We start from the raw sequence: 14,447 nt of genomic DNA on the forward strand, positions 1-14,447 counted from the left end.
TTCAGGTCACTTTTCTGCAACTGGAGCTGGTCAAACGCGGCTTTGAAGAGTATGTCGGCCGAGCTGCCCGAGTCGACGTGTATGCGCCTAACCTCGAAGTCGTTGATTCTCAGCTTTATTATGAGCGCGTCGTCGTGGGGGTAATGGACCCCTCGCGCATCGTCTTCTGTGAAGAAAATTGGCTCTTCTGTTCTTGGCCGCTTTGGGGGGTTCTGCTCCTCCCGGGCGACCTCGCGAACCGACGTCCGAGCTGCCGCTGAGGTGCACCCTGCAACGATGGAACCTCCCACTATCATGTGGATGGTTCTGGGAACTGGCCTCTCCTCTGGAGGCTGCCTCTGCGGTTGTTCGGCCAGCCTGCTGCTGGACTCGGGAGCATCTTTGTTGTGCTCCCCTTGCCGACCTGTTCTATTACTATTGCTATTATTATTATTATTTTGTACAAAGTTTCTCAAATATCCGCGACGGATGAGCTCTTCTATCTCGTCGCGGAGGTTTTTACAACTCTCGGTGCTGTGCCTGTGGTCTTTATGAAAACTGCAATACAGACTCTTATTTCTTTCACTGGGATTCCCCCTCAGACGGGGCGGCCACTTCACGTACGGGGCGTCCTTGATTGCCATCAGGATTTCGGCCCGCTTTGCGTTTAGTGGGGTGTTGTCAGCTCGGTCTGGTGCGGGAGCTCGGAACAACTGACCCGGCTTTGCTCCCCGAACTATCTCCTTTTTTCTTCGGGTGTTCTCTTGACTGGAAGGTTCCCCTTCTCTCTTTCTTTTTTCGGGTGCGCCCTCACCCTTCTGGTTGATCTCCTCTTCAGTGGCTATGAACTTATCCGCGAGCTTTAGAAACTCGGTTATGGTCACGGGTTGGTTGACGACCATGTGCCACTTGAACTCTTTGTGCTTTACGCCCTTCTTGGCCGCTGCTAGGCGTACGACGGGGTCCAGGCGCGGTATCTGCATACAAGCGTCGTTGAACCGCTTGATATAGCTCCGGATGGACTCTCCTTCTCTTTGTGCCACGTTGAAGATGGTTTCTTCGGTTCGCAGGCACCGTTTGCTGGTGACAAAGTGGGCCGTGAAGGCTTGCGCGAACTGCGCCCAACTTCTTATTGACCCGGGTGCCAAGTTCTGGTACCACGTGCGGGCTGCTCCCCTGAAAGTAGTGGAGAAGGCCACGCACATGCACGACTCATTGGCTCGCGCCAGGTGCATCTGTGACTGAAAGGCATCTACATGATCATTCGGGTCGAACGACCCGTCATACTTGTCAAGAGGGGGAAGCTTGAAATCCTTGGGCATCGGGACTACCAAGAGTTCGGAAGACAGGGGGGACGGGACTGAGAGGAGGGGAGCCTTAGCTTCGGCCGAGCCTACCTCTTCTTTGCCCATGGGCTCGGGCAAATCGCGGGTGACAGATCGGCGAGCTCGGCAGCGGTGTCTCTGCTTCTTGGTGGGCTCGGCGTTCGTGCTGCTCACCTCCGCGCTGTCTAGAATGGTTTGGGCCGGGAGTAGCCCGGTCTGTTGGTGATGGCTATGGACAGAGGGGACCTGCTTGGAGTTTGTTGCCAGGATCTTGAACCGGTTTTCAAGGATCGGGGTTCCGAACTTAGACTGTCGAGGCGACGTAGACCTGCCGAGCCGGGGTCCTCCCGACCTGTCCGCCCGCGGCGAGATCGGGGTAGCCGGTCTCTCCCGTCTGCCATGGGGGGAGGCCTGATTTTTTGGGAGATTTTGGGGGGCCTCTCCTCGGCTGGAGTGCTCGCTCTGGCGGCGAGATTTGGCTTGCTGCGAGGCCAGGTGCTGAGGCTGGAGTCGAGGCTGTTGAAGTTGGGGTGGGGGCAGCTGAGGGAACTGCTGCTGATACTGGTGCTGGGAGACCTGGTGCAGCATGTGCTGTTGATAGAGCTGAAGTTGTTGGAACTGTTGCATTTGGGCCTACATGGCCTTCATGCACTGCATCAGATCCTCCAGCTGGTTCGGGCTGGCCGCTGGGGGCACGACCGAGGGTTTAGTGAACATCGTTCCGACTGTAGCAGGGAGTGGGGCGACGACAGGTGCCATTGTGAGAGGCACGTTCAAGCTGGGGATTCCGTCCGCTGAGAGGGGGACGGTGAACTGTCCGATACAGATAGTAGGAGACTGGGGCTGTTCCCTGGAGTTATCCATTTCCGCGCTTCGTCCGACGTTGCTAGAAGAAGCCATTTGCGTTGGATTGTTTCAAGGAAGAAGAAGGAATTGATAGAGTTTGGAGGGAAAGGCTTTTTGAAGCGATTCCCATAGACGACGCCAAATGATGTGGCGCGATCCGGGCACTCCTAGCTGGCGGCTGACAGGCTCCTTGCTGGCAACGAGCGGCACCTGAGAAGATGAAAGGAAGGATTTCCGGGGGTTTGCCCGGTGGGAATACTCCGATGCTTAAGTTAGTACTGTGTATGGAAGTAAAGAGGGCAAATGAAAGCTAAGAGTGGAGGTCGCGCTTATCACTATACTTGAGAGGTTGGAGGTCTCAAGAGAGAGTTTCTCCTCTGCCCTGGGGGCTTTTATAGGAGCGTTCTTGCGAGATCAGGCATAACCGCCACTGGGCTCCTGCCACAGCCGTTACCTGCCAGGTCTGCGCAGGTGATCGTTACAGTGTACTATCCGCTTGGTTGAGTGACACGTCCCAAAGGGGCAGGCACGCCTCCATCTGTCGAGAGACGTGGGTACAGACTGTCGAAAGAACAAGGACTGCGCCGCCAGTCGAGAGACGTAGCGCAGTCTGTTCGGTATGGTCTTGTCAGATGGAAGCTTCCTGAGAGCGTCGCATCACTCAGTCGCAAGTTACCTCGTAGCGAGCTATCCTTGGCGCGAGCTACTTTGTAGCAAGCTCTTTGGGGTACTTCGAGGTGACCCTCATCAAGGTTGGTCTTTGGGGCAGTCTTCTGCCCAGGTGCTAGAGCGAGCTGGTTTCCCTAGCTCGCGAGCTGAAATATTCTTGGAGTATTCCCTTATTGGTAGCTCGGGGAACCTGGAGCTCGCGTTGTAGCGAGCCTCTCCTTTACCTTGCCACCGCGTAGCGGGCTGCTTTATGAGCCTATCACTTAGCCGTACCGGAACACAATGTTGAGTTGTCGCTTACATTGAGTCAGTGTCCAGGTGTCGCCGTTTCATAGGTCGGGTCAAATCATCCTTCATCATTTGCAACTCTAAAAATCTATGTATTCTACTAGATAATAATTTTCTTTTACACATCATCATTTGTTTATACTTAGATAGGTATTATTTATATTCCGATGCATTGTTGTCTTAAATTAGATGACTAAAATAGTGGTAAGTCTTTTTTATATGCTTATGCTTAATTATTCTATGCCTCTTGTAGTGTATATTATGTGTAATCAAATTATGTATGGTGCATTTCTTAAGTAAGAGTTGCCAATACTCATCTGAAATACACACACACACACAAACATATTCTAGTTGCAAGTTTGCAACTAGAAACCTTCATTTTAGGTAGTTATTTTGTTGACAGATTTATTTCTTGGCAATGCACATTCTGCTTGCAGGATTCTGCTGGTGTGCTCCATCTAAAGAAGTTAGCTTATGCGGGTCTCACACATGTGCATCTGCTGCCAACCTTCCAATTTGCTGGTGTTGATGATGAGAAGAAGTGGAAGCACGTAGGTAGGAGTTCTGTTTCAAGTTTCAACCCAGCCTTTGTTCCTAAATACTTCTTCAGGTGTAAGGGCATAGGCATGTGAACCAACACAGACCTGGTTTAATTCATCCTGATTGAAACTGAGTCAGCTGGGTCCAATGACTAACCCCGGTTACCAAGCAGTAATTCAGAACAAATTATAGGAGCAGTGTAAGAATAAACTAGTGCCTGATAGCTGGCCACCTTGGCTGACATGGCATAGAAGATTTCAGAAAAAGCTTCCACTCAAGTAATGAGGAAATATATATATATATATATATATACTGGAAATGGTAACTTTCATTAATACAAAAGTTTAAGGCGTACAACTGTCAACCACCCTCAACAAGTGTTGACCCCTAGTTTTCTCAAAGATTACAACATAGCCCAAAATAAATTGTTTCTAAGGGTTCCTTGCTTTGCCAAGGTGTCAGCTAAACCATTAACTGACCTCCTGGTCCATTTGAAGGTTGCCTCAGCTTCCCTTGCTAAGCAAGAAATTTCCCTCATTTGTTGTTTGAATGTCCAAACTCCCAAACTCTTTATTTGCAGCCAGCCTACTAGTATTCTAGAGTCTCCTTCAATCTCAAGATTGTGAAGTCCCCATTGCTTAGCCAGTCTCAAGCCTTGGAGTAGTGCCAAAATCTCAGCTCTTAGTGAATCACCCACGCCTACTGGTCCAGAATATAGTGCAATCAGTTATCAGTCTATCCTCCCCATCTCTGAACACTCCCCCAATTCTAGAGGGACCCGGGTTACCTAAGGAGCTTTGATCAAAATTCAACTAAACCCTCTATTGCACTAAAGGGATCCATTGTTCCTAGATCACATTCTTTGTACTTGTAGAATTTTCCACTATAGATCATCCTCTAGAGATGTCCTCAATCGAGTAGTCTTTAAATAGCTCGATCGATGTCAACCAATGTATGATCCTATGCCATATTTTGTTACCTTTTCTTCATTAGGTTTAAGCTAGGATTTTGGGTTTAAGAGGGGGTTGAGGTATAATGAGTGTGAGGCCCTTATTCAACTGGTAGACAAACTTCAATCAACTTTTTTGGTTCAATATGTGGAGGATACCGGAGTTTGGTCTACCACTTTTGATGGTATAGTCACTTGTGCTTCTTTCTTCAACACTCTTGTGCAACCTCCTACGGGGGGGGGGGGGGGAAAGCTTCTCGGTAAAAGAGATATGGAGTAAGTCATTCCACCCAAAGTTCAAGCACTGTGTTGGGAGGTTTTCCTTGATAAGGTGAACACTTGTGACATGCTTCAGAAAAGGAGGCCAAACAAATGCCTCTCCCCTAATGTGTGTTTTCTTTGTTGATAAAGTTCAGATCTGTATATCTGTTAATTTCAGAATAATAGAGAAGAAAAGATAAAGAAGAAAGAGGAAGAGAGGAGAGAGTGAAGAGAAGGAGAGAAGAAAGAAAGGCTGGTTCGAACTAGAGAGAAAAATCTACTCTCTAGTCGGCCAGGTCATATTTATAGTTTTCTATATCAAAAAACAAATTGACTCTTGTTCCCCTACTTAAGTATGGGACACATCACTTAACATTACACCTCATACTAAACATAAACAAAAAGACTAATCTGCCCCTATATACTTTGCACTAACACTCCCCCTCAAGCTGGTGAGTATATATCATATAATCCCAACTTGTTGCATATGTAGTCCACTCTCGCCTGACTCAACCCTTTGGTGAACAGATCTGCCCATTGGCTTCCTGTGTTAACATATGTTGTACTTATTACTCCACTAAGAACCTTCTCTCTCGCAAAGTGACAATCAACTTCTATGTGTTTTGTTCTCTCATGAAAAAATTGGATTAGAGGAGATGTGGACTGCAGCTTGGTTGTCACAATAAAGCTTCATTGGAGTGTCAATTGAGTACCCCATATCCTGTAGAAGGTTTCTCAACCACACTAATTCACAAGTTGTATGTGCCATAGCTCTGTATTTAGCTTCTGCACTGCTTCTTACCACCACTATCTGTTTCTTACTCTTCCATGTCACCAAGTTACCCCCAAGAAAGGTACAATAACTTGTAGTGGACCTTCTGTCAGATACAGAACCAGCCCAATCAGCATCAGTGTATCCTTCTGTTTCAAGTTTTCCTCCACTCTTGTATAGCAAGCCACGACCAGGAGCTCCTTCAAATACTTTACAATCCTTAGAACTGCATCCCAATGTGGAACCCAGGGGTTCTGCATAAATTGACTCACCACACTAACCACAAATGAAATATTTGTCCGAATAATGTTAGGTTGTTTAGCTTACCCACCAACCTTTTGTACCTTCCTAGATCTTCAAACTCCTCACTTGTATCACTATTCAACTTGACATTCAATTTCATGGGTGTTTCATTTTGTTTGGCACCCAACAACCTTGTCTCCTCTAGTAGGTCAAGGACATATTTCCTCCGGCACAAGTTGATACCATACTTGGACCTCGCTACCTCTATCCCTAAGAAATATCTTAGTTTACCAAGGTCCTTTGTTTGGAAGTGTCATGCAAAAAAGTTTTCAACCTATCAATCTCGAACTTGTCACTGCTGGTAATAACAATATCATCTATGTACACCACCAACAAAATCTTCCTAGCACCAGACTCATAGCTGAATACTAAATGATCGACTTGACACTGTTTCATGCCAAATTTCTTCACTATTTCACTGAATCTTCCAAACCATGCACGAGGGGACTGTTTAAGTCCATAAATAGCTTTCTTGAGCTTACACACTTTACCATTCTCCCCTTGAGCAACAAACCCGGGTGGTTGCTCCATGTACACCTCAAGAAGATAACCAAGCAAAAAAGCATTCTTAATATCAAGCCGAAACAAAGGCCAATCATACATAGCAGCTAGAGAGATCAAAACACGAACTGAACTAATCTTGGCAATAGGAGAGAAAGTCTCTGTGTAGTCAATGCCATATAACTGTGAATCACCCTTGGCAACCAACCGAGCTTTCAACCGCTGAACACTACCATCAGGTAAATACTTGATAGTGTATACCCACTTACATTCGACAACATGCTTACCTGGAGGAAGAGTGGTGAGATCCCACATATGATTATGAGCTAGAGCGGAGAGTTCTTCCATCGCTTGACGCCACCCTGGAGAGATAAGGGCTTCCTGGACATCCTTAAGAATAGAAACAAAAGATAACAACGAAACAAACTATCGATGGGAAGGAGAAAGGTGAGAAACAGAAACATAATTAGAGATAGGATGAAGAGTACAACTACGCTTACCTTTCCGCAGGGCAATGGGAAGGTCAAGGTCAGAAACGGGGTGTGATGGTATTGCGGAAACCACTGCCGGATCCGTTGACGATGAAGTAGTTGGAGGTGCCGGTGCATGTTGATGCGTATACACTTGCTGGATAGGTGGCTGTGCAGCGGGGAGTGGCATCGGAGGCAAAGGCTTAGTTGCAACTGGAACAAGTGAAATGGGGTTTGCAACAGGGACTGGAAGCAGAAGAGAAGAAGAAGAAACCATTAGCAAGGGTGACAGTGTGGGTTGTAGAGGATGAAGAAAGAGAAGAGAACACACCTGGAGTCCCAATCATATGATCGGAACCTCTAGAATCAATGATCCAATGGGAGGGTTTGGATGCCAGACAAGCCATACTTGAGTGGGCAAGTGTAACTGTACTCGGCTGAGAAGTAGCATGGATCAATCGCTCATATTCATTACGTGAAGTACTCATCATCTCTTGTCTGGAGGCATCTGTAGATGGAGGTGTCTGACCGGCCTGTTGACTCTCTTCTCCCATACCACCACTAGGCACTGCATGATTTGCCTAGGTTGAAGGTGGGCCATGTAGATCATAGCAAAAATTAACAATATGTTCATCCATACCACAATGTGAACACCTTCTCGGACCATTACTATGTCCTTTACCACGAGCTCCCCTGAATCTTGACTTCCAACACGCCCACCACCACGACTGTACATGTGTCCACCTCCACCATGACTGTACATGTGTCCACCACTACCACCACAGCCTGGCTGACCCTAATGAGTTACTCCTCTACCACCACAACCTCCCCTTCTTGTCAGTGCAAAAGCAGACCTATCTGATATGGTGGGGTTCTCCGGATGTCCAATGGAAGTCCTCCGGATACGGGCAAACACCTCTACAAGGGAAGGGAGGGTAGACCCACCTAGTATTTGTGCTCCCGCTGGTTCGTATTCAAACTTCAATCCCACAAAAAATCTGGTTACATCAAACTGCTCTCTCTGTTGTTGCTGAATTTTGACATCAGATGTAAGGGGATGATACGCATTCAACTCATTCCTTAGATTCCTCAGACTAGCATAGTACTCAAGATTTTGATTATCCTGCTGCAAATTAAAATACTCTTGGTAGAGCTGGTATACTCTAGTGGTATTGTCCTGCCCTGAGTAACATTTCTTTGCATGATCCCAAATCTCCTAGGCTGTGTCTAAGAACATGAAGTTCACACTAATCTTAGGTTCCATGCTATTCCATAAAAGTCATAATCTGTGCATCTTCTTGTTCCCAATCATTGTACTCCTGAGAGTCAACTAGGGGTTTGTCTTCTCTCACATGCTTTACTTTCTTCTTAGCTTTGAGAAACACTTCAACAGATTTGGCCCAAGGCACGTAATTCTCTCCATTCAATTTGATGGAGGTCATTTGCACATTCAAGTAATCAGGGGGAATCATAATAGACTTGTGTTCACTACTGTCTCCCATAGATGCCAATTTTTTTTTTCCTTCCTCACACTAATATGTTACTCTACCTCACCAATAATCACCACACTGCACTCCTATAGCTGAACGATCACCACTGTTTCACTCTTACGTCTGACCATTGCTGAAACATTCACTATCACAGGTTTCAGCAATGGTAATCACCACTATTCTCCACTTTTGGCACCACACAAAAACCATCACACACAAAGACATCACACCAACACTCCACACATCTGGTACTAGATCTTTGACCACCTATCTGAACCACACATCTGAACATAGACCACGGAACTACTGTAGCAACCCTTTTCGGTCCATCGGAGGGTTTCCTACCAGCCACCTGAAGCCACCACACCACAATCAATTGGAGGCATTAAAACCTCCAGAAGAAAAAAACGACCACTCCTTTTCAGCCTTTTTGTCAAACTCCAAGAAACCTAAGAGACATCTACAAAATACTCAACTAGGGTGCACAGGAGACTATACAGATCTGAACTGATCTAACCTCGCTCTGATACCATGATAACGTTCAGATCTGTATATCTGTTAATTTCAGAATAATAGAGAAGAAAAGATAAAGAAGAGAGAGAGGAAGAGAGGAGAAGAGTGAAGAGAAGAAAGAAAGGCTGGTTCGAACTAGAGAGAAAAATCTACTCTCTCTGGTCGGCCAGGTCATATTTATAGTTTTCTATATCAAAAAACAAATTGACTCTTGTGCCCCTACTTAAGTATGGGACGCATCACTTAACATTACACCTCATACTAAACATAAACAAAATGACTAATCTGCCCCTATATACTCGACACTAACATTTGTTTTGAAAATGGTGAATGTGAATCCCTACCCCATTTACTGCTTTATTGTCCTGTTGTGCTATTTGTTTGGAGTCTTTTTGCTCTCTCTCTGGGTGCAGGTGGATCACTCCTCAGAATGTAGTGAGTCTCTTCAGCCCAAATTTCCTAAGGCAGCCAACGAAAAGAGGAAGAGTGATGTGGAAAACAATTAGGGTTGCGGTGGTGTGGACTGTTTGGGAGGAAAGAAACACATGGGTCTTCAATAAGAAGCACAAGCCAAAGGAAGAAATTATGGAAACTATAAAGATAAAAGTTGCAGAATGGATAAAAACATTAGAGCTATTCCAAAGTTGTTCAGCGTCTGACATGATAAGAGCATGGAATGAAGTGGCACACTCTTCTAATGTAAAAGAAAAAAATGTGATGGAATGGAACCCCCTAGCTAGCAATAAAATCAAGCTGAACTTTGATGCGTTCTCTTTATGAATCTCAGGACTAGTAGGTACTGGTGGTGTGTTTAGAGATTCCTCAAGTAAAGTGTTGGCAATGTATTCAAGCCCTTTAGGGGTAGGAGATTTGCTAAAGGCTGAGCTGTTAGTGTTGCTACAAGGTCTAAAACTTGCTAAGCAAGCAAATCTACAAAACTTAGAGGTCGAAGGGGACTCTAAACTGGTTATCTCTTGGACTACCACAAGGAATAATGTTCCTTGGATTTATAGACATACCCTGAGGGAAGTAAAAGCCTGACTAGGGAACTCAATGTCACTTTTTCTTGAATCAGAAGGTTTGCAAATGGGATGGATGACACATTAGCCAAGTAGAGGGTCTATAGGCAGCAATTGTTTTGGGCCTTATTGTAGCCTGTTTTTTGGGCTTGATTGTGATATATTGTAATCCTGTTTTTTTTTTCTCGTCTTATTAATAAAGTTAACTTTCCTTGTTGATAAAAAAAAACCAATGGTATAACCTTAATAGTTATGTAGTCAATGGGGAAGTCTAGGATATAAAGAGAGGGATGAGGCTACTGTTTGGGATTGCATATTGAACAGGGCTATCAATTGGGCTAAAGCATTGCATCTTTTCTCACAATTCTCTTTTGTTGACATTTGGAGAATCTGGGAATTGGTTGCAAAATCTTCTTTGGTTAAGAACAAACCTATTGTAGCTTGGAAGCCCCCTGAAAAAGGCTAAATCAAGCTAACCCTTGATGGTAGCAGCCTCAGTAATCCTGGGTCTTTTAGTCTTGGAGGAGATTTCAGAAATGCAGAGGGTCAGATACTCAGATTGTTGCCTTATTCTCTGGTCCAATTGGAGTGGGTGATGCAGTTAGTGCAGAAGTCCAAGTAGTTCTACAGGGAGTACAGATTGCTAGAGTGCTGAACTATGGGAGATTGCTCATTGAAGGTGATTCTAAACTGGTATTGGGTGGCTGATGGAGCCGGATACTGTAGCTTGGTCCTTTGGGGGGGGGGTGATGACTGATGAGAAGATGCAAGTGCTTCCAGGTTGCATCTTGTGCCTCTTCGTGGGAAACTTTATGCTGTATTGATAGTTCATCTTGATTAATCTTGATAAAATGCTTATTATTACTTATCAAAAAAATTTCTAGATGTAGCACTGGAAGTATACATTTAGACTTGAACCTTGTTGCAGATGATATGTTAGCTTTAGATTTTGATTAAAAAGTGAGAATTTACTAAAAATAACAAGAAGCAGGTATAGGTGCTAAGAAATCACTGACAAAAAGAAAATAAGCAACAACCCTCATCCAAACATTGCACCACTTCCAAGACCATCCAGACTACATATGAAGACTCTACAAACTAAACTTCACTAAATCTTGAGCACAACAATAAAAGATCCCTAACAGAAAAGTCATTAGGAAACCAAGATGAATTATTTCATTCATCTCCACCTTAAATTTCCCTTAAAACTGTTGTACATCAAACTAAACCTCTTGTACATCAAAAACGTCCAACTCCACCCTAATACTTCTCATCATCCCTATTTCTGCTACCTAATCAGGAGTTATATAATCTTATCTTTATATTATTGTTGGATATTTAACTAGATTTCCTTTAATTGTGATGGGAATAATATTAACTCATGCTTGCTTTTATGGGTTTTATCTGCAATGGTTTAAGATCATCTGGAATTGTCATGCATGGTTGGCATTTTCTCTCTATTTAACATGACAACTTCTACAGACACCGATATGCTGGCCACATTACCACCAGATTCGGATCAGCAACAAGCTCGAGTTACAGAAATTCAAGACGATGATGGATATAATTGGGGGTAAGATTTTATGAATCTGGATTCTATTGAGTGAATTGATTAATTGTAGTTTGGTGCTTATGCCCATTCTTATTAACCTGCATCATTTTTTTACAAAGATACAATCCTGTTCTTTGGGGAGTCCCCAAAGGAAGCTATGCAAGCAATCCAAATGGTTCATGTCGTACAGTTGAGTTTCGGAAGATGGTACAGGTACTTCTACATCTGATATTATCCATATATAAATCATAGATATATCATTTATTTGCATACACTTGAGTTCTGGTTGGTTTGTGCTTACTTGTTCATAGCTTTATTGATTATCTCAATTTCAGGCACTTAACCGAATTGGTCTTCGTGTTATATTGGATGTCGTCTATAATCATTTGCATGGAAGTGGCCCACTTGATGATTACTCTGTACTTGACAAGGTCATGATTTGATTTCTATGTTCATATCCATCTATAGTTTCCCTGTTAATCCCCAAAGCGTGGCAAGTTGGCAACCTGTAGTGCCTATTTTACTGCTTTACTATCTTATTTGTGTCTTTTTTATTAGTTTAGTTTCTATTCTTATGACTCTGATTTTGTTTGTAGGTTGTTCCAGGTTACTATTTAAGAAGGAATTCTGATGGATGTATTGAGAACAGCACATGCATAAATAATACTGCTAGTGAACATTTTATGGTAGAACGTTTGATTCTTGATGATCTTCTCTGCTGGGCGGTTGATTATAAGGTGGTCCTTGAAACCTCTGTGATGGTGTTGCTAAAACAACTCTAGTGTTTACATTTTTTTTGGTGAATCACTTGAAAATTTTATTGAACTGCTACTGTTTACATTTTATTTTATCTACTTTAGAAGATCCTACTACTTTTTTAGTCAGTAAGTGAGATATATTTATGAGAAAGAGAAAAGTGCACAAAATGCAAATGAAAAGAAGACTGAAAGAAGCTCCAAGCTGAAACCCAATGAATCCAAGCCAACTACAACACCTCATCCACCCCTCTGCTTCCCCATAAAAAAGGAAAAGAAAAAGAAACATACTTATGCAGCAAAGTATTGACCCTTACGAAAGGAGTATTAACTAGAAGCACAAAATACCCTAGGAGCCCTCAAACAAATAAATGCAACCCAACTTACACTCTATTTGAAGAAAACCTTCTGTAAAAGGGAAACTACCTAAAGATTGTTTTTTTAATTGTGGCCAATGGTTTTTTTATGGTAATAAATAAAAAGAAAATTTTATTAATAAAAAATGCACTTAAAGTTGGTGATGAGGCATCACCCCAAAACAAAAAGAAAAGACATAGTACGAGACTTATCTCCCAAGATCAAGATCTAAAACAGAGGAAAAATTACAATTAAAGTCTTCATTTGTGATTCCCTCATATTCTGGAAGGAACAATGGCCAATCCCTGAACCTCTATCCACATAAGAAAACAATTTGGTCTCAGTGCTTTGATTGGTCATCAAATATTCTTTTGCTTCGTTCCTTCCAAATATCCCAATAGATAGCAGCGAAAGGGGATGTGGCTTCAAACTATCTTCACCTTTTTACTTCCACAAAAGCTGAAAAAGGCTGAAGTAATGCCCCCAAGCATACTTGGAAAAACAACAATCAATAAACAAATGCATCACACTCTACCCTTTTGCTAGGCAAAGGTAACTTCTCCCTGCCAGTTGAATTCCTCTTCCTTTAAAATGATCTTGTGTAAGAATGCTGTCTAAGGTCAGTAACCACGCAAAAGCTTCCACTCTAGGGGAACCATATTTCCCTAAATCCTGATGGCATTAGATTTCCCCACTTGGTTCCTTGCCAAAGCATTATAGAATGATTTAACACTACTAGTATTGCTAGATTCTCCGCCATTAGAATCCTCTTCCTGCTGTTCATTTAATATTTTTTTTCAAAATAGTTTTCCATCTTTGTTTGATTTCCTCATCTTTTACCAAGGCCGTTTGATTTTCATCTTTAATACACCTAACATGGTTTAAATCTTTGCCTTTCCTTTCTCTCAGCTTTTCTAGTTTATACATTCCTTTTTCTCCCTCTTTAGTGCCTAATTTATGGTAAAGCTCATCATAAGCCTTACATTTAACTAAATTTACTTTCTTTTTAACTTCCTTTCTTATGGTTTTATATTTTTCTCAATTTTCTACATTTCTAGCTTTTTGCCATTCTTTGTAGCATGCTCGCTTTAACCTATTTATATTTTGAACCTCTTCATTCCATTACTAGGTTTCTTTAAGTAGAAATCTGCTGAATTAAAAAATATGAAAGAAAAGTAGTTTCTTGAAGAGAGAAGGAAGAGAGAAGGAGAAGAAGAGAAGAAGAGAAGTTGAAAAGAAGAGCAATAATCTGGCCGCCTCCTTCACTTATTATTTATACTAAAATCAATAGAGCAGTGCAAAGACAACTATGCCCTTATAGGGTGGCAAAACATAAAACAACATATATAACACTCAAAAACATAATAAAATTTGGACTCACATAACTACTGTGGTCCCCCACCTCCTATCTAACAACTATTATAAAACATCTACTTAGAAAAACATCATAAAATTGATTAATCTTCAACACTCCCCCTCAAGTTGGGAATTAATGTCACACATTCCATACTTGTGTAGATCATGTTCAAGCTTGTTCTTTGCCACCCCCTTTAGTGAGAACATCAGCCAGCTGCAACTTTGAAGAGACATAAGGCAAACAAACTTCTCCAGTTGTTACCCTTTCTCTTATAAAGTGTCTATCAACTTCAATGTGTTTTATCCTATCATGCTGAATTGGATTGTGGGCAATATTGATTGCAGCCTGATTGTCACAGTATAACATCATAGGTTCCTTTGCTTTCACCCCAATCTCATTCAAAAGAGATCTAACCCAAAGAAGTTCTGAGACACCATGAGCCATGGATCTATACTCAGCCTCTGCACTTGACCTTGCCACAACCGCTTGCTTCTTATTCTT

General features: G+C 42.9%; 1 protein-coding gene across 3 annotated transcripts in view; it reads left to right on the forward strand.

Moving 5' to 3' along the window:
* The window catches only part of LDA (limit dextrinase), a 98,466-nt gene that overhangs the window by 23,256 nt on the left and 60,763 nt on the right, over nt 1-14,447 (forward strand). For all 3 annotated transcript variants that reach the window (XR_016077970.1, XR_016077971.1, XM_010268956.3), the window contains exons 9-13: nt 3,545-3,662; nt 11,408-11,498; nt 11,597-11,690; nt 11,813-11,908; nt 12,074-12,214. Coding sequence is in view for 1 of the 3 variants with exons in the window: in XM_010268956.3 (XP_010267258.1) it covers nt 3,545-3,662; nt 11,408-11,498; nt 11,597-11,690; nt 11,813-11,908; nt 12,074-12,214 (540 nt within the window). In the remaining 2 variants the exon portion in view is untranslated. The remainder of the gene's footprint in view (nt 1-3,544; nt 3,663-11,407; nt 11,499-11,596; nt 11,691-11,812; nt 11,909-12,073; nt 12,215-14,447) is intronic.

The sequence above is a fragment of the Nelumbo nucifera genome, chromosome 6, assembly GCF_055504915.1.
Source record: "Nelumbo nucifera cultivar China Antique chromosome 6, China Antique-T2T, whole genome shotgun sequence".
Lineage (NCBI taxonomy): Eukaryota > Viridiplantae > Streptophyta > Magnoliopsida > Proteales > Nelumbonaceae > Nelumbo > Nelumbo nucifera.